The sequence below is a fragment of the Bombus vosnesenskii genome, unplaced genomic scaffold, assembly GCF_011952255.1.
Source record: "Bombus vosnesenskii isolate JDL3184/JDL3185 unplaced genomic scaffold, Bvos_JDL3184-5_v1.1 scf7180000013302, whole genome shotgun sequence".
NCBI lineage: Eukaryota > Metazoa > Arthropoda > Insecta > Hymenoptera > Apidae > Bombus > Bombus vosnesenskii.
The window spans coordinates 623,894-651,440 of NW_022882951.1; the positions used below are offsets into that span (position 1 = coordinate 623,894).

The 27,547-nt window shown below is 37.1% G+C and overlaps 2 protein-coding genes across 2 annotated transcripts; both read left to right on the top strand.

The window, feature by feature from the left end:
* Window positions 1–376: 376 nt before the first annotated feature.
* On the top strand, window positions 377–9,902 carry LOC117234201 (dynein heavy chain 10, axonemal-like). Its single transcript, XM_033495188.1, has 20 exons — window positions 377–578; window positions 655–710; window positions 808–1,041; window positions 1,370–1,492; window positions 1,579–1,871; window positions 2,189–2,345; window positions 2,428–2,691; window positions 2,774–2,964; window positions 3,225–3,793; window positions 4,462–4,755; window positions 5,034–5,189; window positions 5,261–5,496; window positions 5,565–5,714; window positions 5,991–6,251; window positions 6,421–6,608; window positions 7,154–7,433; window positions 7,860–8,104; window positions 8,317–8,563; window positions 8,784–9,056; window positions 9,450–9,902. Exons 1-20 carry the CDS (start codon window positions 377–379, stop codon window positions 9,900–9,902), a joined length of 4,872 nt encoding a protein of 1,623 aa, XP_033351079.1.
* A 479-nt stretch (window positions 9,903–10,381) lies between these two features.
* LOC117234203 (dynein heavy chain 10, axonemal) lies at window positions 10,382–27,496 on the top strand. The gene is made up of 38 exons (XM_033495189.1): window positions 10,382–10,413; window positions 10,508–10,671; window positions 10,853–11,200; window positions 11,457–11,848; window positions 12,200–12,337; window positions 12,415–12,605; window positions 12,751–12,926; window positions 13,288–13,541; window positions 14,116–14,643; window positions 15,267–15,425; window positions 15,581–15,841; window positions 15,973–16,227; window positions 16,643–16,913; window positions 17,152–17,429; window positions 17,616–17,880; window positions 17,962–18,176; window positions 18,272–18,460; window positions 18,518–18,709; window positions 18,902–19,356; window positions 19,509–19,704; window positions 19,819–20,035; window positions 20,216–20,528; window positions 20,798–21,092; window positions 21,348–21,808; window positions 21,919–22,199; window positions 22,262–22,416; window positions 22,683–23,435; window positions 23,643–23,981; window positions 24,086–24,287; window positions 24,370–24,512; window positions 24,609–24,770; window positions 25,120–25,423; window positions 25,792–25,809; window positions 25,890–26,101; window positions 26,303–26,470; window positions 26,672–26,851; window positions 27,021–27,167; window positions 27,245–27,496. The coding sequence occupies exons 1-38, from the start codon at window positions 10,382–10,384 to the stop codon at window positions 27,389–27,391; spliced, it is 9,456 nt and encodes a 3,151-aa protein (XP_033351080.1). The 3' UTR covers window positions 27,392–27,496.
* The last annotated feature ends 51 nt before the right edge of the window (window positions 27,497–27,547 follow it).

Sequence of the window (27,547 nt, forward strand, 5' to 3'; positions counted from 1 at the left end):
CCACCTTCTGTTACGTTCTGCCCTTTTGATAGTTCACCTTTTTGGTAAATTGTATTTTCAACGCTTCAAACGAATTTTCTATGCACAATTTGTTAGATTTTTTGTCTCTGTGGGGTCAATCAAAGCGTAGGATTGTCGTTTATGGATTTATGCTTCGATCAAAGTGCCAAAGCACGTGTTTGGTATTTACAGCTAAGCTACTGGATTGATAGTCGCACGTCGAACGTACGACGAGTTATAACGTCAATGATAATCCACAGGAAAGGCGGAGAAAGTTTCACAAAAGGAAAGAAAGAAACGAAGAGTAAAGAAAACAAAAGCAAAACCGTCCAAGCTCGATCCGCTTGCTCTATTGCGTCAAGTCGAGGTATCCACGATGACAATTCAATCGGAGCAAAAATCAATGATAAGTACTCGTATCGACGAGGACACGGAAGATACAGAAGACGAAGGGGAGGAGGACGAGGGAAGGGAGGAGGAGGAAGAAGGAGAAGAAGGCGATTCGCGAGAAGCGAAAGAGATAGGAAGTGGCGATACAATTTTTAAAACGAAAGACCCGGAGAAAAGTGCTTCGATCGGTAAATCACACGAATGTTATTGCAATTATAAAATAAACATATTCTATGAAACGATCCCGATTCTTCTAATTTTTAGACACTCCAGGCTTCGTACCACCGCCAGGAGAAGAACACAAATATATTATGACCAAGGTACTCGATTACAACCGCGTACGACATTATCGTTCGTTGATTAAAACACGAATACATTTTAAATACGAAAGAAACGAAAGGAAAATTTGTTGCATAGAAACTAGTGGAAAAAGTACGAAAAATACCAAACTTGCACATGATATGCGGTAAAGTGGATGGTAGCAGAACAGACTTGCATGACGTTACTTTATTCTACTTCCTGAGGACTATCGACGAGGGTATACCAAACTTCGATTCTTACATCGATTGCGATGAACAAATAACGCAGTATTTGGTCGTTGGATCTCTACAGGGGAAATTTTTGGTTTCGTTGAACAGGATGCTCGTTGAGGTAGAAGAGCATATTTGCAATAATTTATATTTTTATTCCAGTAATTTTATTTCAGTCCGGATAACGCACCAGTGTATTTATTTTATACTTTTAAATTATACATCGACAAGATTCTGCTTGCGAAAACTTTTACACGACAGATTTTTATCTTGGAGATTCTTTGTCTCGACGATATATGTTAAAAGCATACTTTGATCACAGACTTTTGACAGCCATTGTATATTTGTTTCTTTTTTCGTAAAATTCATATTCTTCTTCGTCTCGTAAACGTATTTATAGTTACGGAAATTCCATCTATTCTTCTTCTTCTGTTTTTTTCTTTTTTCAGGTTTTTAAACCATTGGTTCAAGCTCAATTCAGAGGACCACAACTTTCAGAAGCACTCAAAGAAGAAGAGCCTGATATAGACGAGGAACGTCCTCAAAGTTTAACGGACATCATGGCAGCTCGAGTATCTAATATTACTTTCTTTGATAAAAATACTGAATTTCGTCTAAAGTATTTAAAGATATTGTACATGTAACTTGTGCGTAACAGAGTTCAATCTTCAGAAGACCGTCAGAATTCCGCAGGATATCTATAGTCATGGCGAAGAAAGAGGCTGATAAAAACGCAGAGGACGACGACGATGACGATGAAATAGTAGAACCGAAACATTTTCAAACGATAGAGAGGGCGAAACTGAGACGAAAACGCATCAGAACTGTAGTCAATTTCGAAGAAGCTAGAAGCAAAACGGCGTCCAAAGAGCCAATTGTACGCGTGTCGGTCGATCAGAACAGAAACGATATCCTACATTATTTAGATAGATTGATATCTAACGTCGAATGGTTAGTAATTTCTCATTATTCGTCAATAGACCGCGGTCAGTTATCGATAAGCTTTGAATCCTTACGCATTTTTACGTATTTTGCACAGTCTACATATTTTTACACCTTGAAATTCCTTACAAATGCGTAAATATTCGGAATCTATTAGGAGAGAACATTTCGCGATTTATAAAATCTCGTGACGCTTTACAAGAATATTTGATTACAATTTATTTTTCGTCTCGATAAAAGTAACTTTGCAATTTTTACCAAGTTCTAACATAGAAATAAATTAAAAAAAAAAAGGAAAAATGAATAAATTCGTGACTGTTCGTCAGGACATTGGAAAACATCGAAGGCGATATTTTGCTGACGATGCCGAATATAGCGGAACTGGATGATCCTAATGTTACTGACGAGATGTTAGAAAAGAACAAGGAAGTGATCGAGCAACTGGAAAATGTGATTATGCTGTGGGGAGTGCACATAGAAAAGGTAAATGAAATTCTTGCCAGACATTGATTTCAAGAAAATTAGACACTTTTTCAACGTCTATATCACGTTATTTAATATACAGGTGTTGGAATCGTTCCAACAAAAAGTGCCACAAGGTAAAGGTCCACTAGCAGAGTGTGATTACTGGAAGGATCGAGAAGTAGGATTGTTAATGCTGGTGGAGCAATTAAAAACTCCTATGGCCAAAAGAATGTTGAGCTTATTGAGCAATGTCCTTTCGCCAATCGCCTCGAACTTTGATTATTTTTATTCAGATTTATGGAGATGTTATACCGAAGCCAGAGATAATAATCGATTCTTGCAGACTATTTTAAGACACTTCAAGGTGAATTATAAAAGGGCATTATCGTGTAATTTTGATTAAAAGTTCATTCGATAACTGATATAATAACTAAGATGTATCGTAGTTGATGACAGAGTCGGATTGCTTCAAAACAATCAGTCAAGCCATTCCTCAGCTAATGGAGGGAATGAGAATGATTTGGATTCTCTCGAGTTATTACTCGTGCGAAGAGAAAATGGTTGGTCTGATGGAAAGAATTTCATGGCAACTCTGTCAGACTGTCATAAAGCATTTATCCATCAAAGACCTATTCAAGTAAGTTCCGCTTCAACGAACTTTTCAAATTATTTCCAACATTTTACCATATTTTAGCGAACAATACTCTGTGGATTATTTATACGTTTAACTCTTATTGCTATATTCTATTTTCTATATATACAGAAATACTCGTTTGCAAATTTTCTTTCTCTCTTTTTTCCCAGTAGATAAAAATGTCTCGTCGTCGCGTCTACTTTGATTTAATTAATTTTGTTCCATAGTATAGACACAATGTTGAAATTGCGCTCTTAATATAGAAAACCTCAGAAAGTGATTCTACAACAAACGGAAGACGCTCGCGCGATGCTGAAGAGTTGGAAAGAAGCTTACTTGAAGAATCGAGAAGATATCGAAATCTCTGGCAGAGGAATGCGCTGGGAATTCGATCAAAATCGATTGTTTAAAGGAACTGAATACATTGCCTCCGTTTGCGATGGTTTGAACCAGGTTGCAAACGTTCTTCGAGACTTTCACAATATCTTTGGACCTGATTTAAAATCGATCATCAGTGATCCAGCTCAAATCGACACTATAATAAAACGTGTTGATAGATTGATCGTCCTAATATTGGACGCAGACTTCAATATTTTCGACGAATATAACAAAGAAAATTGGGAAGCTACTATGTCTTTGTTTTACGAAGAGGTACATTTCCTGGAGAACGAGGCTAAGTTCTTTATCGACGAGTGTTTCCTGGTATTGAGAAGCGCGGAAGATGCGCTTCATATGTTGCTCAAGTTCAAGGACACCAAGACTAGAGACACAATTCATCAGCAACTGTTGAGAAAGTTTGACGTTATCATGCAACAATTCAGCAAGGAAGTCAGTATCGTTGAGGGGATATTCAATAGAGGCAAGATATTTATTTTGGTTTTAGCAAATCTTGAAACATATTACTGGCAAATTAGTTTGTAAACGTGCTATCAAATTTTATAGCTAACGTAATTTGAATAATAGAAATGCTACAATGTACTTTATGGATATGGAGTTTTATAAGGAAATAACGAATACAGAACATGTTTCGTTTTATATTATTTATCAAGATAAAAATCACAACGTTTGACAGATCAGGTTTCATGTTTGTACAAAGATGCGTTGTTGTAAAACACGTGTCTGTAAAAGAAAGACACTTTTCGGACAACCTAATATCAGCCTGTCTAATGCAAACTAAAATTTATTTGCTATAAAGAGTTGCTGTTGTATTTTTCGTATTTGATAAGAGAAACGCAGGAAAGTTTTTTTTGAATACAAGGAGATAATGCTATTTCTAAATCCTTTAGACTGAATTCTTTGTCATTTTATAACAAAGTTACACTGTCAAAGGGTTAATTGTCCCAAATTAACAGCTACAAGGAAAATACGGAGATACAAGAAATTGAATCATTAGCAAATTATTTCTAAATCATTTCTAAATTATTGATAAATTATTCGAATAAAAATTCTTTACTTTGTACGAAATATTTTTAACAGTGCATCGTATGGTATTATGTTTAGGGAAACAAAATCCTCCATTATTAACGTACCATCCTCCAATGGCTGGCGCTATATACTGGGTGAGACAGTTATTTCACCGTCTAAGAAGGCCAGTCTTGATAATCCAAAACATTGAAGAGTTGAAACACAGCAAGCTGAAGATTCTAGCTTTCAGTCAATACTACGAGGTGGCTAAACAAATGAAAGCGTACGAGGAATCAAAATACCAATCGTGGGCAGATAAGGCCCAGTACGTTGTGTTGGACACCATGAAGAGGAGTATCCTGAAGATGGAACGTTCTGAACCGGAACAAGGTTAACAATTTTACTTAAACCAACCTTCGATTCGCCACTAAAATAGTCGGAGTAGCCGAAATAATTAATTCGTAATAACGAAGAGGAATAACGAAACCCTAAACGAGAAATTTTGATTGAAAAAGAATGATCACGCGCAGAAACATTTAGCGCGAAAAAGTTAACATGCAAATGAGTCAGGAGTTGAACCTTGTTGCAGCAATTGTTAATTTTACTACGAAACATTTTATTATTCTGTATCTTCAAATCTGTTTAACGAAGAGAAGAATTTGTTACAGGTGTATTAACATTCCCAAATATCGAGAAAAGCACGAAGAATCTGCAGACAATTCACTTGCCAAAAGGACAAAAGAGCAGAGATTTTGGATCACCTGGATCAACTCCTCAGGGATCTCTTCAAAAGGCCGAACCTGTGATGTCGAAACCAAGCATCGGTGACAGAATCTTTTTTAATATTAGGCCATCTGTCGAAGATTTTCTAACAGTTTGCGAATCACTCTGACAGAGACGGCTAGTTCTGTGGGAACGAAAGGACAGGTTAAGTCAGACACGAGAGCCGACGTGAAAGCATCGCTTCAATCCCACAAAGATCAAAAATCGTGGACAACTTCCTCGGAAAAGCAGGCTGTCCAAACGCAAAAGATTACTTGGATGGAATTTATGAGCGGATCGATTCTCGTCGAGTGTCAGCTTCGTTTTCAAGTGAATTTCGATTGGGAGTTCTTCGAAATTATTCACGAGGTATGCTGAGAAAATTTTCCCTCGCTTCCTGTTAATTGATATTTGATATTTTATATTTTCGATTACAGGCTGAGTTGATGGAGCAATTAGGTTTCGAATTAATCCCCATAGTGAAAGATGCTAGTATCCAGAAAAGTCGACTAAAGAGCGACCTCGAACTGATGGAAAAAGTGACCGACCAGTACAACGGGATGATCGATAAAATGGACAAAGCTGATGTACAAAATAATACAGAAATATTCATATTCGTTACGTTCAATGAATCTGTCCCACTTAGTTAAAATATCCTGCTTAGGATTCTTTCGTATTTAAGGATATATTGAAATATATGGATTAAATATTTTAAATTGAATAAAGAAAAACAAAGATGACACAAAGAAGATGATAAAATTCTGGTTTTCTTCGATTTCGAAGTGGTGGTAGATAGGATTTTTTAACTAAGAAAGGCAGAAATGGTTTGCAAAAATCCACGAACGAATTATTTATCATCGCAGATACAATTATTGAGGAACACGTTACTAGATGTTGAGAAACATATCCAGCCTGGAGTAATGCGTTTTAATTGGAACTCTTTAAATATCTCTGACTACGCTCACGATTGTGAAAAATTATTGAAAAATCTAAACTCGATCGTGGATCAGGTGAACCACATGAAGAGCGATCTTGATAATAGAATAAATAACGATCTTCAGAGTTACAACCTCTTTTCTCTTCCGCTGAGAATCTACAACAGCGAAGAATTGTTACCTTGCAAGGTATTTTCTTATATTTCCTTTCATCTATTTTTCAAATCGTCCCCCTAGAATTTTATTCATCGCGCCCGATATTCCTCTCGGCACGAAACACTTTGCCATTCAAGCTACAAATAAAGTAAATAGGGAAGCGAAATATTGAAAACGTTTCTCTTTTTCCTGTTTTTCGAAGGTTTATTTCCAAGAGATAGAAAATCGAAGAATCGAATTAATTGCCGCGATGTCCACGATATATCAGTCAACGAGTCCGATACTGATAAAATTGGAAAGTCTGGTATTGGAAACGTACACTGGAAAAAGCCCATCTATGCAGCTGCTTTACGAGAAATACGAAAAGAAAATATTTTGCTCTTTTATCGCGTAAGCCTTTGTAAACGATTCAACCGGTTTTTACTTGAAAGAACGAATTAAAATAGAAAATTATTTAAAGATAACTCGTTTGATCTTAATACAAAACAAAGTTCTTTTTTAATTCGTTGTTTCAGATTGCCACTTCTTAGCTTTGCTTCGAATCAAATTTTCTCAATCTTGGTTACATGTATTAGGTTGTCCGAAAAGTTCCTTTCGCTTTATAAGCACGACATTTTTTGTTTTATGTCATTTTATTGAATTACGTTTGATCCATTTTATTCTATTACTACAAAATGGATCATACACAAATCCATAAAATAATATAAAATAAAAAATGTCGTGTATCTATTATTTCACTTGTGAAACGAAAGAAACTTTCGGGACGATCTAATATATGACAATCACGACGTGGAACTCTCAATAGAAAATTAATCTCTTATCAATGAATAAAAATTATCTTAAAAATGGTTAAATCGAGTACTAAGTTAATAGTACATTATCTTATAGAATAAATCACGAGAAACGATCCCATAACAATATTATAAATTGCGCAGATGTATACTGAAGAACATAGAGACTTTCAACAGAAGTCTAATGGAATGCAAGCCGATGTTTCAAGTGGACGCCATTTTAATAGCTTCAGAAGCTGTTATAAGACCATCTCCTGGCGAAATTTATGCTACAATACTACAGAACGTGAAGAATTTATTGGAGAAGCTGAAATTATTTCCTAGATGGATGAACGGGACCTGTTTAGAGTGCAAACCGCAAACGAAGAACGAGTACGAAAACTTCGCTACAGTGACATTCTTTGAGGACGTCATGAGTATTAAAGTAAGTTATTCGTAAAATTTAATCCATGGAATTTAATAGAATCAAACGAGATCAGAGCAGATAAAAATCCGATAAAGTAGAATCAGTACAGATAGTAAAAAATATAAATACAAATATTTAAGAACATAATGTCCCCTACATGATGTCATTTTTAAATTACAAACAATTCTATAATTTTCATTAGATTCGGTCTTCTCCAATAATTATATTCTCTACGATTATGATTGTTTACACTCTTGAAGTAATTGAGGAATACGCGGCAAAAGTACGATAAGCCGATTTTTGTTGATTCTCTGACTTCATAACCTTACAATTACGATTATACATTTGCGATTATCTATTTCACGGATTAAAATTTGCCAATGTATGAACTAACATTTTTGTTGTTTATGTCGAGTGTATAATCTTGTGAATACGTCTGCGTAGGTAGTGAATGATAATATACTAATGGTTCAAAGGTCGGCGCATAAAATAGCGTTGGAAGCTTGGCACTATTTGCACAGGTGGAAGAAGTATAGTAATCTATGGTCTTTCGACAAGAACTTAGCTGCTGAAAAGTTCGCAGCAACCGAACCTACACTCCACCAATATGATGATAAGTTCTCTTTCTACGACAATATTCTCCAGGAATTGACTGAAATGGATCTTTATCACGATCTTTATTGCGTACGGTAATATCTGTCTCATAATAGATTACTCTAATTCTTAGAAAGTCAAAGGATAAATTCTCACACTAACTTGGTACGTTAGGAAAGATTTACTTTCGCATATTACGTATCTGTATTCTCTATATTTATATAGATAAATTTCCAAAAAATGCGTACAGACACGAGCAATCTAATTAGAAGCATTAACGTACTTGACAATGATTTCTGTTAATTAGCATCAATCTCGGTTTCCTGCTTTCTGGTATCAAACAACACGCTAACGAATGGAAGCAGGTTCTCGGTCATTTTCTGCTGCATCAAACGGTTCACGATATGAACAGCTTACATCTGATAATCGAAAATTACCGAAGCGAAGTGGAGCTCGTAATCACTGGATTAGATCGTTTCACATCTGTCATGCAAGCGATCTCCGACATAAAAAAGACAGCGATTCAAGCAGAAGTTCGTTATACGACCTATCAGGTTTGTTTTATAAAAGTGCCACTACAAAATTTCAAAATAGAAAGAAGCAGTAAAATTTGAATATGCGATTTGGTTCTGCCTTTGCATGCTAATTAGATTTCCCGAGTGTGATCTTATACTATCTGACTGGTGATTTTATAAAAATCATACTAAATGAAAATCGCGTAAGAACGAAACCGATTGTGTTATATTTTATGATCGTATTATATGAAATTTTCAGGAAACCTTTCGAACTTTGCGCAGTCACGGGATATCTTTCCCTGAGGAAGACGAACAATTGGCTTACACTCTGCAACGTGACTGGGAGTCTCTATATTTGGGCGCTTTATACAGAGCTTCCACTTTAGCAAGTACTTCTGATAGATTTTCTGACATGACGCAAGAGCAGATTAATGCATTCGTGAAAGAACTCGAAGAGTTCGCAGCAGACTTCGAGGCCAATGGCCCTGGCAGTGTCGGCGAGGATCTCGAACTTGGACTGCTCAAGATGGACGTGAGTTTCGTATTTTTCCTTTTTGTTCTTATCGACATCTTCTGTTTCGTATCAATTAAAAACAGAAAAGAAAGTAAATTTCATAGTACTACTAAATCGATACGATATTCTAATACTTTTCTTTTCTTTACGTTGTAAAACAGTCCGATCGTGTCGTTTATAACTCAGATGTATATAAAATCTAAATCGCGTATTATTTTATTCGAAAGAGCTAACCAATAGAAAATTATTTAAAAATTATTTTATTCGGCCTTAAAACTAATTATTATTATTGCAAATATATTGATGAAACTAATATATTTGACATAGACCGTTGAACGAAACTCTTTGCGCGTCCAATTTTCATCGATTTGCACTCTTCTATTTTTAAATTTCTAATCTCGAATTGCCCAGGAATACGGAAAACTGATCGCAAAATACGAAGAACGACGTCTTAGCCTGATCAATTCGGAAATACTGTTCGATCTGCCAGCGACTGACTATTCGGTTTTCTTAAAAGTCAAAAAGGACTACGAGGGCATGGAATTATTATTCGAATTGTACCAGGAACAGAAGAGTATGAGGGACGTGTGGGCGCAGACGCTTTGGGTGAACCTGAATCCTCAACAGCTGATGGATGGGATGGACCATTTTATCAGGGAATTTCGCAAACTTTCGAGATTCGTGAAGAATCTCAGCGTTGGACAGGCCTTAGATGCGAATATGAAGAGCTTCAAGAACTCTGTGCCACTGTTCATCGAATTAAAGAACGAGGCGATGAGGGAGAGACACTGGAAGCAATTAATGGAGAAAACTGGACGATATTTCGATATGGACCCAGACAGGTGCGATGGTGGTGAAAAATAAATGACAAAATTGTGGATGGACAAGTGTTAAATTTGTGCGAAATATTTATGATGCTTTCAAAGTGGATTCCTGCGTGCGTGTGTGTGTGTGTGTGTGTGTGTGTGTTTTAAATTATTAAGTGTTTTTAGAGGAATTTAAAAATAGAAGGAAATTTTGGATCAGATAGATAAAATAGAAAATCAGACAGCTTTTGGCTCTTTTGTACATTTTTTAGAAAGAGATGGGAGGAAAGTTTTATAATTAGGTTTAGGAAATAGTTTAATATTAAGATCATTTTATATGATCAATCATAATTGTATTTTGAGTATCGTGTTATGTATTACAACTGTAGGATTAGAAGTATTATTCTGAAATTTGTGTGGTAAAGAAGCTTAAAGCGACGCTTAATTCGTTTCTTTACAGAATTTTTGTTTTGCTAACTGTTCATAGTAACACAAGACCTAGTGTTTTTGTTACAATATATGTGAATCTTTTAAAACATGGGGGAAAAAGAAATAGAGATACTGAAAGGGTGAGTTCATCCCCAATGACGTTCCGATCGAAGGGAATTTTTGGTCACCGTTGGCTCATAATTTAAAATTTTAATTTGCGTATTTACGTTTAAGATTCACTCTGAAGAACATGTTCGCTATGGAATTAGGAAAATACCAAGAGATAGCCAAAGAAATCGTGACGAATGCCGTGAAAGAGCTCGCTATAGAAAGAGGTTTAAAAGATTTGGCTGAAGTCTGGAAAAACATGGAATTTACTGTACTGAAACATTACAAAGGTACGTCTTGTAAATCTTTGCTTTCAATATTATAGCGAGTGTTAGAAAATGTAAATAAAGTAAGGAAATTAAAAAAGAAAATTGAAAAAGAGATCGACATAAAATCGTGCTTTGTACGAAACTTCGAGGATAATATGAGGACTAAATTTGAATGAAGTGATACGAAATGCACGATTTTTAGGTACCGAGGATCGAGGATTCATTTTGGGACCAATAGACGAATTAAATCAGATTCTAGAAGACAACATGATGAACGTGAATGGCATGGCAGCCTCTCAATTCATCGGCCCTTTTCTCAGTACAGTGCAAAACTGGGAAGTCACGATGCACACGATCTCCGAAGTTATCGAATTATGGGTGCAACTGCAGAAAAAATGGCTATACCTCGAGGGCATTTTCGTAGGCGGTGACATAAGACTCCAATTGCCAGACGAAGCGAAGAAGTTCGACGAAATTGACAAATCTTTTAAGAAAATTATGACAGACACTTCGAAGAGGCTGAACGTTCTCCAATGTTGCATGATTAAAGGTGAAATTAGAGGAAATTGTTTTATTTGAATTGTTTTATGATTTTGAAACAAACTGCTCAGATTAATTGTAATTAGATTGTTTGGTTTGATAGAAAATTCTGCATACATAAATTATGCAAACGAATTAAAATTCTCAAGAAATTAAAATACATAATTTCAATGCTTTCGTCGATTTCGATCGATTACAATCACTTTATCAAAATAAGAACAACGCTTTAAAAAAATTAGTTTAAATAAATTATATCCGTGATCCAGGTCGACAAGAAGAGTTCGAATCGATGATTCTTGCACTGGACAAATGTCAGAAGTCGCTGACAAATTACTTGAACAGCAAACGAGCAGTTTTCCCGCGATTCACTTTCCTCAGTGACGACGATCTGCTGAGTATCCTTGGGAGCGGCGAACCCACCGCCATTCAAGAACACGTGGGCAAGATGTTCGATAATTTGGACAAATTCCGTTTCGAAATAAACAATACCGAACGCGTGATAGCCACTGGCTTGATCTCTTGCGAGAAAGAGGTGATGGACTTCAGAAACGTGGTTCTAGCCGAAGGAAAAATCGAAGAATGGATGGTGCTTGCATTGGAAGAGATGAAAAGATCGAACCGATTCTTGACAAAAAAGGCTATCTACGACTATGGGAAGGTGAGTCTACTTCAGCGAATTTACTACAGAAAATTAGGAATTTTTATACTTGTGCCAAGCTTGCTACAAGCTTTGGAAATAGTAGAAATATCATTGTATTGAAAATATTTTCCTCTACTTGCCTGAAATTAAAACTAAGCTACAGTTATACAGTGGCTGCTTAAAGTATTTATACACCATTGTATTTATTATGGCATTCACGTACTAATTAATCGCATCCAAGTACATTAAATTCCGTATGATTTAGTGCTATCAATGTTACAAAATTATTGAAATCCACGAGGTGTACCATTTTCTATACAATTACCATACTGTAACGTCGATTTAAGAAAATCGAATGGAATTCTCCAGGTCAGAAGACCTAGAACAAAATGGATGCTAGACTTCCAAGGAATGATGATCCTAGCGGCTGATCAAATATGGTGGACAGCGGAGGTGGAGAACGTGTTCGAGAAAATGTCTCGAGGACAGATGCGTGCAATGAAAGATGTACGTTTCTCTTTGAATTAAATTAATAAGGTTCCCGTATACGGAGGACTCGGATACATCGATCGTCTCGTTTACAGTATTTGAAGCAACTGAACAATCAACTAAACGAAGTAGTAACATTGATGGGTGGTGATACGCTGACGAACAATGATAGAAAAAAGTTTGACATGGTGTTAACACTCGATGTTCATATGAGAGATATCGTGGAAGGTTTCGTCAGAGACAGTATCATGGATCCTTCGGAATTCGAGTGGGAAAGTCAATTAAGGTTCCTTCTTATTCGCTCCTATTTTTCTTATTTATTTTTATTCATTATCTTTTCTATTTTATTTATTCCTATTAAGTACCAATTACGACGCTTAATATCTGTACAAATTTTTATCACGTATCAGAAGTATAAATTTCTTGCAAAGGTTTTACTGGGTTCACGATCTGGATAATGTTTGGATGTACCAGTGCACCGGAACATTCGAATACGGCTACGAGTACATGGGACTCAATGGAAGACTCGTTGTTACACCTTTGACAGACAGAATATACTTGACCATCACACAAGCTCTCTCGATGCACCTGGGTGGAGCTCCTGCAGGTATAGCGATTCACGCGATGAAATTAAGAGAAACGATAACATTAAGATTGGAAAATATAATTGAACATTAATTAATTAATCATTAATAGCTCAGAAAACAGAACTCGAAGTGAAAGACTTTGAAAAATTCTTTCAGATATATTCTAGAAGACACAGTGATTTCTAAAAGTATCTACTTACGAAATTATTTTTTAGCGGTTGTTAACAATCCTGATGTAACTTCTCAAATTTTTATTTCATAGACATAATTATTACTATTACTAACAGATTTAATCTTTTCTAGTAAGAATGAGGGATCAAGTACATATTGGTATTTACTTTAAAAAATACCCAGAACGTAGATGTTTTTTTATTTCTCCAGGTCCTGCTGGAACGGGAAAAACGGAGACCACGAAAGACTTGGCGAAGGCGTTAGGATTACTGTGCATCGTCACAAATTGCGGTGAAGGGATGGATTATGTGGCGATAGGAAACACACTGAGTGGCCTGGCACAGTGCGGAGTATGGGGTTGCTTTGACGAATTTAATCGCATCGATATTTCTGTCCTATCGGTTATCTCTACTCAGCTTCAAACTATACGCTCCGCTTTGATGGCAAAAGCATCAAGATTTATGGTAAGAAAATATAAAGGAACGATATTGCAAATTCTCCGAAACTTCTTATCAAGTATTTTAGGTATTTTAAAAAACTCGTTGTTTGCATCATTTATCTATCTTCTTACGTATAAATCGTGTACAATAAATCATCTTATTCTCTCTAACGTATCAATATCAATTTAATTTTTTTTAATTGAATTGTTTTTACTATCGCTATCTTATGTCACCTTTGGAGATAAATCCAACGATACGTATGACAAGTACATTCCAACAATAATTTGTATCGAATATTTTTATAAAAAATTGGTAACAAATAATAAGTTCGCCCGGTATCTTTTACTCGTGGCGCGTGTCCCACGACGCGAGAGATAAATCGAATTAAATTTATTGAATCGATATGCCCCTATTTACCGTAATGATTACCACGGTATGTAGATTAGCGCGTACATCAAACTCGATTAGTCACAGTCTAAAAATTTCATGACTATGTATTTCGATATTTATCACTATCCTTTCGTTGGCATCTCTCGTCACCAGTACCAATAAACCAAATTTACGTCTAATTAAATTTAACCACTCTCTGCGACCGCAGTTCGAGGGCCAAGACATAGTGCTCGACTCGAAAGTGGGCATATTCATCACAATGAATCCAGGGTACGCGGGTCGAACGGAACTTCCGGAATCGGTGAAAGCGCTGTTCAGGCCAGTGGTGTGCATAGTTCCGGATAACGAGCTGATTTGCCAGATAAAGCTGTTCAGCTCCGGCTTCTTGACCGCCAAAGTTCTAGCCAAGAAGATGACTGTTCTGTACAAATTGGCACGCGAACAACTGAGCAAGCAGAACCACTACGACTTCGGTCTGAGAGCACTCAAATCCGTGCTCAATATGGCCGGCCAATTGAAGAGGACTTCCGGTGACCTGGCTGAAGACGTGGTACTCATGAGGGCGCTTCGAGACATGAATTTGCCGAAATTTATATTCGACGACGTCCCATTGTTTCTGGGATTAATCGCTGACCTCTTCCCAAACCTCGACTGTCCGAGGGTTCATTATCCTGATTTTAACAACGCTGTTAATCAAGTACTGGAGGAGCAACGATATATTATCTTGTCTGAGCAGGTAGTATTTTTTACTTTCGAACAATTTCATTCGAAAAGCACACGAGTAAGAACAGTAATAAATTTATATTTGTCGATTTCATGATTTTACTATCGTTTGATGGCTAAAAGAGTATTTTACATAGTCGAACAAAGAAGACGATCTGTTATATGCAAAGTTACGTTACGGTTTGAAAATAAAAAAAATTAAAGTTCTCGATATACAGGGTGGTTGGTAACTGGATTCTATGCGAAAAAAGAAATCGAAAATATAGAATAAAAATTTTTCGTTCCAGGCTTTGTTTTCGAGAAAACCGACTTCGAATTTTCGCTCGGTACGCGTGCACTTTATCGCGTCTCGTTATAATGGATCTCACTGTAGATCGTTGTCTCGATGGAAAAATTAAAAAAAAAAATTTTTATTCTATATTTTCGACTTCTTTTTTCGCGTAGAATCACCCCCTTTCCGCTTGTACCACCAGTTACCAACCACCCTGTATATAGATATAGATATAAATCATTGGACACTTACAATCGCCTTCCTAAAAATTACCATGGAGCGTATTATTCCATCAGTATCGTAAATATTCCAATTGCGTAATATAGCGAATAACAAACATTCATGAAAGTGTCCCAACTGCACAGATTGACAAAGTGGTGCAACTATACGAGGTAATGATGACCAGACACTCGACAATGGTGGTTGGACCGACAGGAGGCGGGAAGACCGTCGTGATCGAAACTCTTTGCAAAGCTCAAACTCGTCTCGACAAACCTACCAAACTCTACATTTTAAATCCAAAGGTACTGCATCGCTATAATTAACTCCTCGATGCTCACAATCATAACACGAACACGTAATAGAAATATGCCATTTGTACGAGTCCGTGATATATTTAGGATCAAGATCGATACACCTGTCGTTTTATTTTCTACGTAATAAATGAAATTGTACTCAGGCGTGCACCGTGAACGAACTTTATGGTGTGTTGGATCCAGCGACACGCGATTGGACAGACGGTCTCCTAAGTTGTATTTTTCGGGAAGTGAACAGACCATTGAACTCGAACAAGGACGAGAAAAAATATATTTTGTTCGACGGTGACGTAGATCCACAATGGATCGAGAATATGAATTCCGTGATGGACGATAACAAATTATTGACTCTGGCCAATCAAGAAAGAATCAAGATGCAGAATCATTGTAGTCTACTGTTCGAGGTGATTCTAACTAAATCGGTCGATCGCGTGTTACTTTTACGTGACACGATTTAAATCAAATAGGATACAGAAAGAGAGAACTCGTTGGTCGCCTGAATAACGATTTTCACTGAAGTTTTTTTTTATAAAAGGTAGGCGACCTGCAGTACGCCTCGCCAGCGACTGTATCCAGAGCCGGCATGGTGTACGTAGACCCAAAAAACTTGGGTTATCAGCCTTACATGGACAAATGGATACGGAGCAAGAGCGAATCGGACCAGGAGCTACTGAACGGAATGTGCGAGAAATACGTGCACGGCGGGATAGCTCTCATTATAGAAGGAATGCTCGGGTTACAACAAGTTACACCGCTTAAGATGATCATACCACAAACCGGACTCAACATGGTAGCAATTAAACTTTTATACGCTAATTAATTCGTCCTTTTATGTGAATGCAGAATGTCGAAAAGGAAACTGCGATCTAGCCATTTGTAACTTATCAGAGAAAGAATTTGTACGATTCAAGATCGAGCATTAATGGACTTTAATCGAATGTTACGATTAATATGGAAAAAGAAGGAAAATTTGGATCGCAAGATTTAGGAATATGTAGCATTCGAAAATGACGAATAAAATCGAAGAATCGTTCCGAATAATTTCAAAAAATTTAACTAAAAATTTGCTACAATTTCCTAATTCTCTATCCAAAAGTTTCCTATCCTATCTGGTTCACGTTGACAATATATAATTTTTTCGCTTGATTACTTTAAATTATGTCAAAAATCAAGTATAGAATTACTAGTGAACGTCTTTCGTTCAGGTAATACAACTTTGTTACGTATTCGACGGTCTGCTCGCTATTCTGGATACTCGACCAACTCCTACTACCAAGACCGAGGAAGAGGAAGAAATAAGGGCAGAAGCGTTATTCTCCAGAGGGGAAATTCTCGAGGCGATGTACATTCAAGCTTGCTACTGGTCCTTAGGAGCCTCCCTGGTGACTGAAAACAGGCCTGACTTTGACGATTACATAAAGAAAACTTCTGGATTTATGCTTGTCCAAGATACCGTTGAAAAACGAGCTACTGTGCGTGAGTTTCGCAAACTAACGATATTTTTATTTCTATACATATGCATCGTCAGCCAGTCGATTTGTGTTCAAATTCCTGGCAATTTGTTTGAAACTATGAAAAACGAGCAGAGAACTCATTGGACAATCTAAGACACGTTGCCATAAGTCTACAACTCGATGCCATCGTAATTTATCATCTTTTTCGCTTAACTAAAATAAATAAACACAAAATGAATAAATTCTCGAATTATCACCAGGATACATACCCGTGACGGAGAAATTGTTGTATGATTATTTCTTGGATTTGGAAAAGAATATATGGATCCCATGGAGAGCTCTGGTCCCTAATTATGTCCATGACAGGGAGAAAAATTTCTCCGATATTTTGGTTCCCACCATAGACACTCTAAGAACTACGTGGTTCGTTAACATGATGAACGAACGAGATCGGCCAGCTCTTTTAGTTGGCGAAACTGGTACTTCGAAAACCGCTATAATTCAAGAATTTCTTCGAAATCTGAGCATCGAGAAATACGTAAGTTTTAATATATATACGTAGGATTTAAAAACAAATAAAAAAAATCGGCAGAAAATTAATCAATTTAACGCGAAAGAAACAATATAGAGAAAAGAAGAAATTTATCGTGAAAAATCCAATATCAAGTATACATATATTGCCTCATCGTTTCACTTCTCCGATCTCTGATGCTATTTCCATTAGAATCAACTTCTCATCAATTTCTCATCGAGGACAACTTCGATGGACGTGCAAAAAAATATAGAGGCTGTTGTGGAGAAGAGAACGAGGGAAACTTATGGACCACCTCCTGGTAAAAAGTTGTTACTCTTCATCGATGACATGAATATGCCACTGGTGGACACTTATGGTACCCAGCAACCTATCGCGCTTCTCAAGTTTTTGTTCGAAAAGGGTGGATTTTACGATCGTGGAAAGGACCTTTCTCTAATGTACATGAAAGATATGTGTAAGTTGATTTACCGAGTTTTCTCTATCAACATTATATCGATTTAAAATTCGGATTACGAAGGGTTTATTATTTTACAAGGTTATTTAGCGGCTATGGGAAAGCCTGGTGGAGGAAGGAACGAAGTGGATCCAAGATTCATCTCCATGTTCTCCGTCTATAACGTTATATTTCCAGCAAATGAGACGCTTTGTTACATTTACACAAGCATACTGAGCGGACACTTGCAAACATTTTCAGAGGAAGTGCAATCAATTGCGGAAACCCTGGTGCAAATTACTCTGGACCTCTATCAGGTATTTCTCCTTTAACGAAAGACTGACTTACTCTGCTCCTTTCTCGATTCTTAAAATTTAACCAGACATAATTTCTCACTTTCCTATTTCTTCAGAAAGTTACTGCGGAATTATTACCCACACCGAATAAATTCCATTACATTTTTAATATGCGAGATTTGTCGAGAATTACGGCTGGACTTCTTCAAAGCCATCCTGATTATCTTCCAAAAGTGAAACAGATCGTTAGACTTTGGAGGAACGAGTTCGCCAGAATTATATGCGATCGTTTGATAAACGAAGACGTAAGTAATAGAGGAAAGAAAGGAAATCTTTGTATGTAAATTAGAATTCGATCGTAGGACGAGAGTATCGTAGCTACATACGTGAAAGAGAAGATCGAAGAACGTTGGGAGGAAGAGCCTGACGTTATCAAATATGTAATGAGGGATCCTCTGCTATTTGGTGATTTTAGAAACGCGATTAACGAGGGGGAACCACGATTCTACGAAGATTTGTTGGACTACGAGGCTGTCTACAGTTTGTTCCTAGAGGTAATTAACATTCCTTGGTAGAAAACAAAAATTTCCGTCACTTACTGTTATTTGGGCGAAACCAGATACAAAAAAAACTTTATAAAGCATTTTTTGCTTACGCTTTCGCAGAAAATCATCTCGTTTTTCGGTTGTACTATTACTTCCACTTCACCTTGTATTAAACTATTTTCTACAAAATTGACTTTTCAGATCTACGAAGATTATAACGAGAGAAGCGCGACCACGTTGCAAATGGTCCTCTTCAACGATGCGCTCCAGCACTTGACTAGAGTTCACCGTGCACTCAGAATGCACAGAGGGCACGTTTTGGTGATTGGCATCGGTGGAAGTGGGAAGAAATCGGTGATCAAATTAGCAGCTTACGCAGCCAACTTCCAAATTTTCGAAATTAGTCTATCTCGAGGCTACAACGAAGCTTCTTTTCGCGATGATATGAAAACACTGTACAACAAGGTTGGCGTGGACAATCAGAGAATCGTGTTTTTATTTACATCTGCTCATGTCATCGACGAAAGTTTTCTGGAGTTGGTAAACAATATGTTGATGACCGGTGTCGTACCAGCGTTGTTCACCGACGAAGATAAGGACGAAATCGTCAATTCTTGCAGAAATCAGGCTGTAGATGCTGGCTTCGGTGTAACCAGGTTCGCTTACAGTTTTTCCAGTCGAATTCGTTGGGCGAGAAAATTTATGGAACAGAGATTAATACGAAAAGAACGAAATAGTTTCTAATTAATTACTTTGACTCCTCGATCGTGAAAAGACAAATAACAGAGGTATTCTTGCTGTGCTTCAGAGAAAGTGTATGGTCATATTTCGTGAAAACCAGCCTTCAAAATTTACGGATAGCGTTGTCGATGAGTCCATCGGGAGATTTATTAAGGACAAGATGTCGAAGTTATCCTGGTCTGGTGAACAGTACCACCATAGACTGGATGTTCCCTTGGCCTGAACAGGCTTTAGTTTCCGTGGCTAATGTCACTCTTAGAGACGTATGTAATTGTTTGGTCAATTTTGAACGACCCAATTCGAAAGATCTTTTATTCATAAATGCAAAACAATCCACAGTAATATCTAGAACGTATGAATTGTACAATTTTTTTCAGCATCCAAACGTATCACAAACTCACAGAGATGCCCTAGTAGAACATATGGTGTTCACTCATAGGACAGTCTGCGACTACACGGTGGAATTTCAAACGATACTACGAAGAAGAAATTACGTGACTCCCAAACACTACTTAGATTTTATAAACAATTATCTGTATCTGTTGGTAGAAACGAGGGATTACATAAATTCACAATGTAATCGACTTTCCGGAGGTTCGTAGCAAAGGCTTTCAACCTTTGCACCGCGTTTATTATCTGTTCGCCGAAGGATTAAAAATTAAAAATCGACGCTGAAAATAGTTGGAGAAATTAATTGATCGCAATTACATCGTAAAGTATTTTCAAGGGAATATTCTAACAAAATGTGAAATTGTATTATTTTGAATTTTAAAGGTCTGCAGAAGATCGCGGAGGCCTCGGTGACTTTGAACGAGTTAAATCAAATTCTGGCCGTGCAAAGGGTAAAAGTAGCTGATCAGACGAGAAACTGCGAGCGACTATTGGCTTCCATAGGAGAAAGTACGAATATTGCGATGGAAAAGAAACAGCTGAGCGAGCAGGAAAGACAATCGATAGAACAACAGAGGAAGATTATCGACAAGGAGGAAACGGAAGCTAAACAGGCATTGGCTGACGCGCAACCTGCCTTAGATGCAGCCAGAGCGGCCCTTGGGGAACTCGAGAAAGCAGACATTACTGAAATAAGGTTTGTTAACTTTTCTTTCTGTTTTGCAAATATATAAAAAATATATATAAAAAAGATATAACAGAAATTTAATTTTTTGCACTGTTGGAAAAACATTAGAGAAACTTGAGTAAACGTCGTTACTAACTTTAATTTCCCTTGGGAAAACACAGCTCTCGAATAAAATTTCTAGCAGAAATTCATTTCCTTGGAACATCGAAATAAATATAGAAACATGTGAAAAATATTAAACGCGTAAAAAATGTAAAAAATATTAAAAATATTTTTAGATCGTTTGCAACTCCGCCGGAACCTGTGCAAATCGTCTCGGAATGCGTGGCGATGCTGCGAGGCATAAAGGACATTTCTTGGAAAGGCGCAAAAGGAATGATGAGCGACCCAGCATTTCTGCGACAATTGCAAGAGATGAACTGCGATAAAATCACGTTGAAACAACAACAAGCAGTCAAAGCTCATTTAAAGAAAACTACTAAATTGGATCAAATGCAGCATATCAGCAAGGCTGGGTACGGATTGTACAGATTCGTACTCGCTGTGCTAGATTATTGTGCCGTTTTCAGAGAGGTACGATATTTAAATTTCAACGTGTTGTAGGAGCGACATAAATTTCTCTAATTCGTAATTCTAACAAAGCACAGTTGAAACGCGGAATTTTGAGAAAAGGAAAACTGTAAATTAGAATGAACAAGCGAAATAAATGTCTGAAACTCGCAACTTTAATGAAACACAGTTAATATCCAAAGTTCCAAATTTGAATAGAACGAAGTAAAGTAAAAGTGAAAATTTCATCTCAACGTTGAATTCGTCGTATTTCCACAGGTGAAACCAAAGATAGAACGCGTTAAGGAATTGGAAGCTGAATCGGAACGAGCACGAAAGGCCTTGGAAAGGGAAGAACGAGAATTAAGGAGGCTCGAGAGAGCCATTGCCGATTTGAATACAAAATATGAGAATGCTATGGAAGAAAGACAAAAATTGCAAGAAGAGACAGACTTGCTTCAGAGGCGTTTAATAGCTGCTGATAAATTAATTAGCGGATTGTCTTCTGAAAATGAACGATGGAAGAAAGATTTGGAGACGCTGCATGGTCAAATAGAGAAAATTACTGGCAATTGTTTGCTTTCCGCTGGATTTCTTGCATATTGTGGACCATTTTCCTACGAGTATAGGAATCAGATGGTATACGACGACTGGTGGAACAGTATAGTGGAAAAAGGAATTCCATTCACGGATACGTTCAAGATCCAGACGGAACTAAGCAGCGACGTTGAAATTAGCACGTTAGCAAGATACTTTTATTCTGCCTTTTTGCTATTTTTTATTCCACTCTTTTCTCCCGTCTTTTTATTTTCATAAATAATAAAAAAGTTCATTAGACGATTTATTTAAGATGGACATCCGAAGGCCTACCACCTGATGAACTATCCGTGCAAAACGGAATTCTAACTACGAGAGCATCGAGATTCCCAGTTTGCATCGATCCTCAGCAACAAGCTCTGAACTGGATCAAAAAGAAAGAACAGAAGAGGAATTTAAAGATCCTATCGTTCACTGATTCAGACTTTTTGAAGCAAGTGGAACTTGCAATAAAATACGGTCTCCCAGTTCTATTTCAGGACGTCGATGAAATTGATCCTGTTTTAGATAACGTCCTATCGAAGAACATACAAAGTATTTCATGTGTATTTTATGTTTAAAAATAAATGGACATGGGAGATAAAATTTTATTGCAGATGTGGGAGGTAGAATGTTCGTGCTCCTCGGTGATAAGGAAGTGGATTATGATCCGAAATTCAGGATGTACCTCACTACGAAGATATCGAATCCCATATTCGATCCTGCTGTATATGCCAAGACCACCGTGATCAATTACATGGTGACCCTAGGGGTTCGTTCTGAAAATTTTTCTTTCATTTTCATTCCATCCATCTTAAATTAAAGCGAAACGATAGTTCGGATAGCTTAGAAAAATCTCTTTTCAAAAGACTAGTAGAATGTCTAATAAAAAAAGAACCTTTGCCGAAGAGAGTGCGAAATGAAACGATGGTTACCACGATTTAAAAGAATCTCTGCTAAAAAAACAAATATCTGACTACTAAGGAATTGTACGTACAAAAATAAAAGAATTAAAGAAATGAAACTATCAAATTCCAGGGACTGGAGGATCAACTACTATCAGTGGTCGTTCGAACAGAGAGACCAGACATCGAGGAACAACGAGAAAGCTTGATCATCGAGACCAGCGAGAACAAGAACCTCCTGAAACAGTTAGAAGACAGTTTACTTCTCGAAATTGCTACGAATAAAGGCAATATGTTAGATAACATCGAGCTGATCGAAACTCTGGAAAGCACGAAATCTAGCGCCGCAGAAGTAATGAGGAAGTTATATCTAGCTGAAGTGACAGCTTCTGACGTGAACAAGCTCCGAGATGGATATCGATCAGTGGCAAAAAGAGGAGCGTTATTGTTCTTCGTTTTGGCCGACATGGCCATGGTAAATCCGATGTATCAGTATTCTCTGATCAGCTACGTGGAGGTGTTCACTTATTCGCTGAGGAAAGCACTGCCGGATCCAACGTTACAACGTCGTCTGCAGAATATTATCCCAATGCTGACGAAGAACGTGTACGACTATGGTTGCACGGGAATTTTCGAAAGGCATAAATTATTGTTCTCGTTTCAAATTTGCACGAAATTGGAGCAAAGTATAGGGAACGTCAGTCAGCGGGAATTGGACTTCTTCATTAAAGGAAGTATCACTTTGGAAAAATCGCCAAAAATTAATCCTACGGAATGGTTACCAGCTGCTGGATGGGCGGATTTGTTGAAACTGAGTAACGATTTTCCACACAAGTTTGCAAACATTGCGGACGAACTGGCTTCACACGCGGATGACTGGCAAGCTGTAAGTGGCGAGCAAACTTGTTTCTTCGAACGTTTATTCTTATAATTTTCATTGAGTCATTCGACAGAATCGTACAAATTCTCAGATTAATTAATACCGCGTTGCTACTAAATATGAAAATTTCAATATTACCAATTGATTTCAGACGCAATAAACTCAGTGTTACCATTTTAAAGGACATGTAGGTATTAAATAAAAATCTTTCAGTGGTACGACTTGGACGCCCCAGAGGCTCTGGACTTTCCTCTGGGCTACTCCGCCAAATTAAAACCCTTCGAGAAGCTTATGCTGATACGCTGTTTCCGCGTCGATCGAGTTTATCGCAGTGTGATCGATTACATCAGCGAGATTATGGGAGAAGAATACATCACACCCCCACATATTAGTCTCGAATTAATCTTGGAACAAAGCACGCCTACAATGCCTGTTATTTTCATTCTAAGCCCTGGATCTGATCCTTCCTCGGAACTAATGAAACTGGCAGACAAACACGGTTGTGGAGGCGGAAGATTCAAATATTTGTCCCTTGGACAGGGCCAGGAGAAGGTAGATTATTTAATTTGTTAATTATTTAACTGACCCCTGTAGGACCGAAGTTCTTTAGACTTTGAGAAAAATTGATGCATACTTTCTTCAATTTGACGTTTCAGACTGCGATAGAGTTGTTAGAAGTTGCAGTGTCTAGAGGGCAATGGTTAATGTTCCAAAATTGCCATTTACTGTTAAGTTTCACCAAAGAACTAGAGAAACTGTTGGACGAGGTTGGAAAGCCTCATCCCGATTTCCGGTTGTGGCTCACGACTGATCCGACTCCCACTTTTCCTATCGGAATATTGCAGCAATCTTTGAAAGGTTATTTCAGAGTAAACAAATTCCTCGCCATTTCTTCCTTTCAATAAGCTTTTATGAAATAATGTTCAATTTCTGTTTTTAGTGGTCACGGAGCCACCTAGTGGATTGAAATTAAATCTTCAGAACACTTATTTAAAAATCAGACCTCGAATGCTTGAAAGTTGTGCACATCCTGCCTACAAACATTTAATTTACGTATTAGCTTTCTATCACGCGGTTATTCAAGTGAGTCAGGCCAGAATTAACCCAAGTATTGCTTAACCGAGTAAGAGCGAAGTCTCGTATATTACGATGAATTGACTGTTTGATTACGCCCGGTAGGAGAGAAGGAGATACGACAAGATTGGCTGGAATATAAATTACGATTTCAATGAATCGGATTTCAATGTATGCTGTATTATTCTGGATACTTATTTGACCAAGGCGTTCACAGCGAAAGATCCCAGGCTCCCTTGGAACAGCTTGAAATATTTAATAGGAGAAGTATGTTTTATGCATGACTAGCCATAGCTTTGTCTTTTACGATATTTAAGAAAGGTAGTTTAGTTTTAAACGAGATTATCTTGTTTTATCACCTGTCGTAAAATATTCCGGATATGACACGGATTTTCAAACTTTTCGAGTTAAAGAATCTGCAGTTCTTAGATATTTGCCGAACCTTGAAACATTTGACAATTTTAAGTAGAACTTCTTCCTCTTTACAACTTCTCAATGATTAAATTCAAAACTTCGAATTTTATACGAATTCAGGTAACTGTCTAAGAGAAGCTCTACTCTAAACATCTATTTTTCCAATCTTCAGCTAAGAAATTCTAAATTTTACGAAACTTAGGTAATGTACGGTGGACGAGTGATAGACAGCTACGATCGTCGAGTATCCGAAACCTACATGGACGAATACTTCGGAGATTTCCTTTTCGACAGCTTTCAACCCTTCCACTTTTATCACGACGAGGAAGTCGATTACGTGATCCCTCCGGTAGGCGAATTAGAAGATTATCTCGAGTTCATCGAGGGATTACCTCTGGTGAACAGTCCAGATGTCTTTGGACTGCACCCAAATGCCGAAATTGGCTACTTCACTCAAGCTGCGAAAGAAATGTGGAATAATCTTATAGAGCTGCAACCGCAAACTGGTAAGCACGTAACCAAGGTAGTTTGATAATGATAATTTGTCGTCTGAATAATTGGAGAGTTCATAACAAAAACAACAACATAAACAAGCTTTGTCATTTTTTCTTTTTTTTTCTTTTCGAGCGAGCAAAAGAATATTGTAGATGTCTCGAACAATCCTACTTTATGTTACAATATAAATTACCTGTACATCGTAGAGCAGAATCGTGTAATTGTAGATCTTTCGATTAAGATAAATTTTTGTACGAGCTACGTTCGAGTTGGATTAATATTATAAAATTGAAAAATTTCACAAGCTTTCGTTCGAAATTGTCCAATTCTCCAAATTTATCGTTCTGATATCGTGCTATAAAAATGTATTTCTCTCTAGCACGCCTGGATAAAAGGAGTAAGTTTTTTCTACGAATAACGGTCTACGAATAATTCTCTTTTTGACCGAATTACTAGAAACATTGTTTTATTATTTAGAAGTCAGCGGAGTTGGAATAAGTAAAGATGAATTTATTGACAACATTGCGAAAGACATATTGAATAAAGTTCCTGTCGAGTATGATCTCGTTAAAGTGAGGAAACATTTTGGTCCAACGATAACTCCAACCACGATTGTTCTTTTCCAAGAATTGGAGAGATTTAATACGTTGATTAGAGTAATGAAGAGGACATTAACGCAGTTGAGAAAGGTCTATACTTCCTTCCCTCTCGTACAAGCGTAGATCAACTTTCAACATTTCAAAGCTTCCACGAGTGCACGACTTTATTGATTTCCGAAATAAAAGAGACGCGCTAGAGTGAAATTTCTCCTGTGATAGGCTAAATGTGATTTACTTTGATAATCTTTTAAGGATTGCGTATTTTTATCAGATATATTTATATACCGTTAGGCTATCGCCGGAGAGATTGGAATGGACACGACTCTGGAAAATATATCCGCGGCATTATACAATGGCGTATTGCCGCAAGAATGGGCCATACTAGCGCCAGACACGAGGAAAAATCTTGGTGGATGGATCGAACATTTCGAGAAGAGGATACAACAGTACACTAATTGGGTGAGATATTACAGTCAGCACAGATTTCACGATTTATTGATTTATCAAAAACATTGAAAATTATCTTCTTCTTCTTCTTCGTTAAATATAGAGTCAAAAATAAAATTCGCTTGGCAGAAGATTTCGACATTAAATAAAATATTGAAATCTTGTACCAAAGTTAGAGGAACCGTTCCTAATAGATTTTTCCAAAATTCTTAGTCTTCGACGAGCGAGCCTATAGTTCTCTGGTTAGCCGGACTACACATCCCGGAAACTTATTTAGCAGCTCTCGTGCAAATGGCTTGCCGGAGAAATAGTTGGTCTTTGGATCGTTCTCTCACGTACACAGCAGTATCGAGATTTACAAGACCTGAGAAAGTAGAGGAAAGACCCGACCAGGTAACCAATAATTCATCATACATCACCATCCTGATTTCAAAAGTTGAACGAATAGAAATACAGACAGACAAACGTTTATAAGAATTCCGATTGATATTTTGATTGATTTATAGTAATGGTATTTGAATTTTGTCAAACTATACAGATAAATAATAATTAAATACCGTAGGGTTGTTACGTGAGTGGATTATATTTGGAAGGGGCTAGATGGGATCTACAAGAGCAATGTCTTAAAAGATCACATCCAAAAATTCTGATAGAAGAATTACCAGTTCTCATCATCATTCCAGTAGAAGCTCATAGACTCAGACTTCAGGTAATGAAATGATTTTAATTTGCGTAAAATTGATTGAAATTGTTTAAATAATTAATATGTAATTTCGTGAATTATAGAATACTTTCAGAACGCCAGTGTACACTACGTCTAATCGAAGGAACGCCATGGGGGTAGGTCTGGTTTTCGAGGCAAACCTCGCCACCACGGAACACATATCTCACTGGGTATTGCAAGGAGTTTGTTTAGTGTTAAATACCGATTAAATGGCTAAGAATTATATACGATTACAGTAATAATTATTATTTTATAAGAAACGCAATATACAAAGACATCCCGTGTACAGTAAATATCTTTATAAATATATTAAATATATTAAAAGAAATCTTTCCAAAAATACCAACCATCACATTATATTTATG

Excerpts from the sequence above, each read along its gene's own strand:
- LOC117234201 (XM_033495188.1), top strand. The coding sequence starts at position 377 with ATGACAATTCAATCGGAGCAAAAATCAATGATAAGTACTCGTATCGAC. Across the intron at positions 2,965-3,224 it reads TCCATCAAAGACCTATTCAA|AAAACCTCAGAAAGTGATTC; the intron begins GTAAGTTCCGCT and ends CTCTTAATATAG. Across the intron at positions 8,564-8,783 it reads TTCGTTATACGACCTATCAG|GAAACCTTTCGAACTTTGCG; the intron begins GTTTGTTTTATA and ends TGAAATTTTCAG.
- LOC117234203 (XM_033495189.1), top strand. The coding sequence starts at position 10,382 with ATGGGGGAAAAAGAAATAGAGATACTGAAAGG. Across the intron at positions 16,914-17,151 it reads TGAAAAACGAGCTACTGTGC|GATACATACCCGTGACGGAG; the intron begins GTGAGTTTCGCA and ends AATTATCACCAG. Across the intron at positions 22,200-22,261 it reads CCTATCGAAGAACATACAAA|ATGTGGGAGGTAGAATGTTC; the intron begins GTATTTCATGTG and ends ATTTTATTGCAG.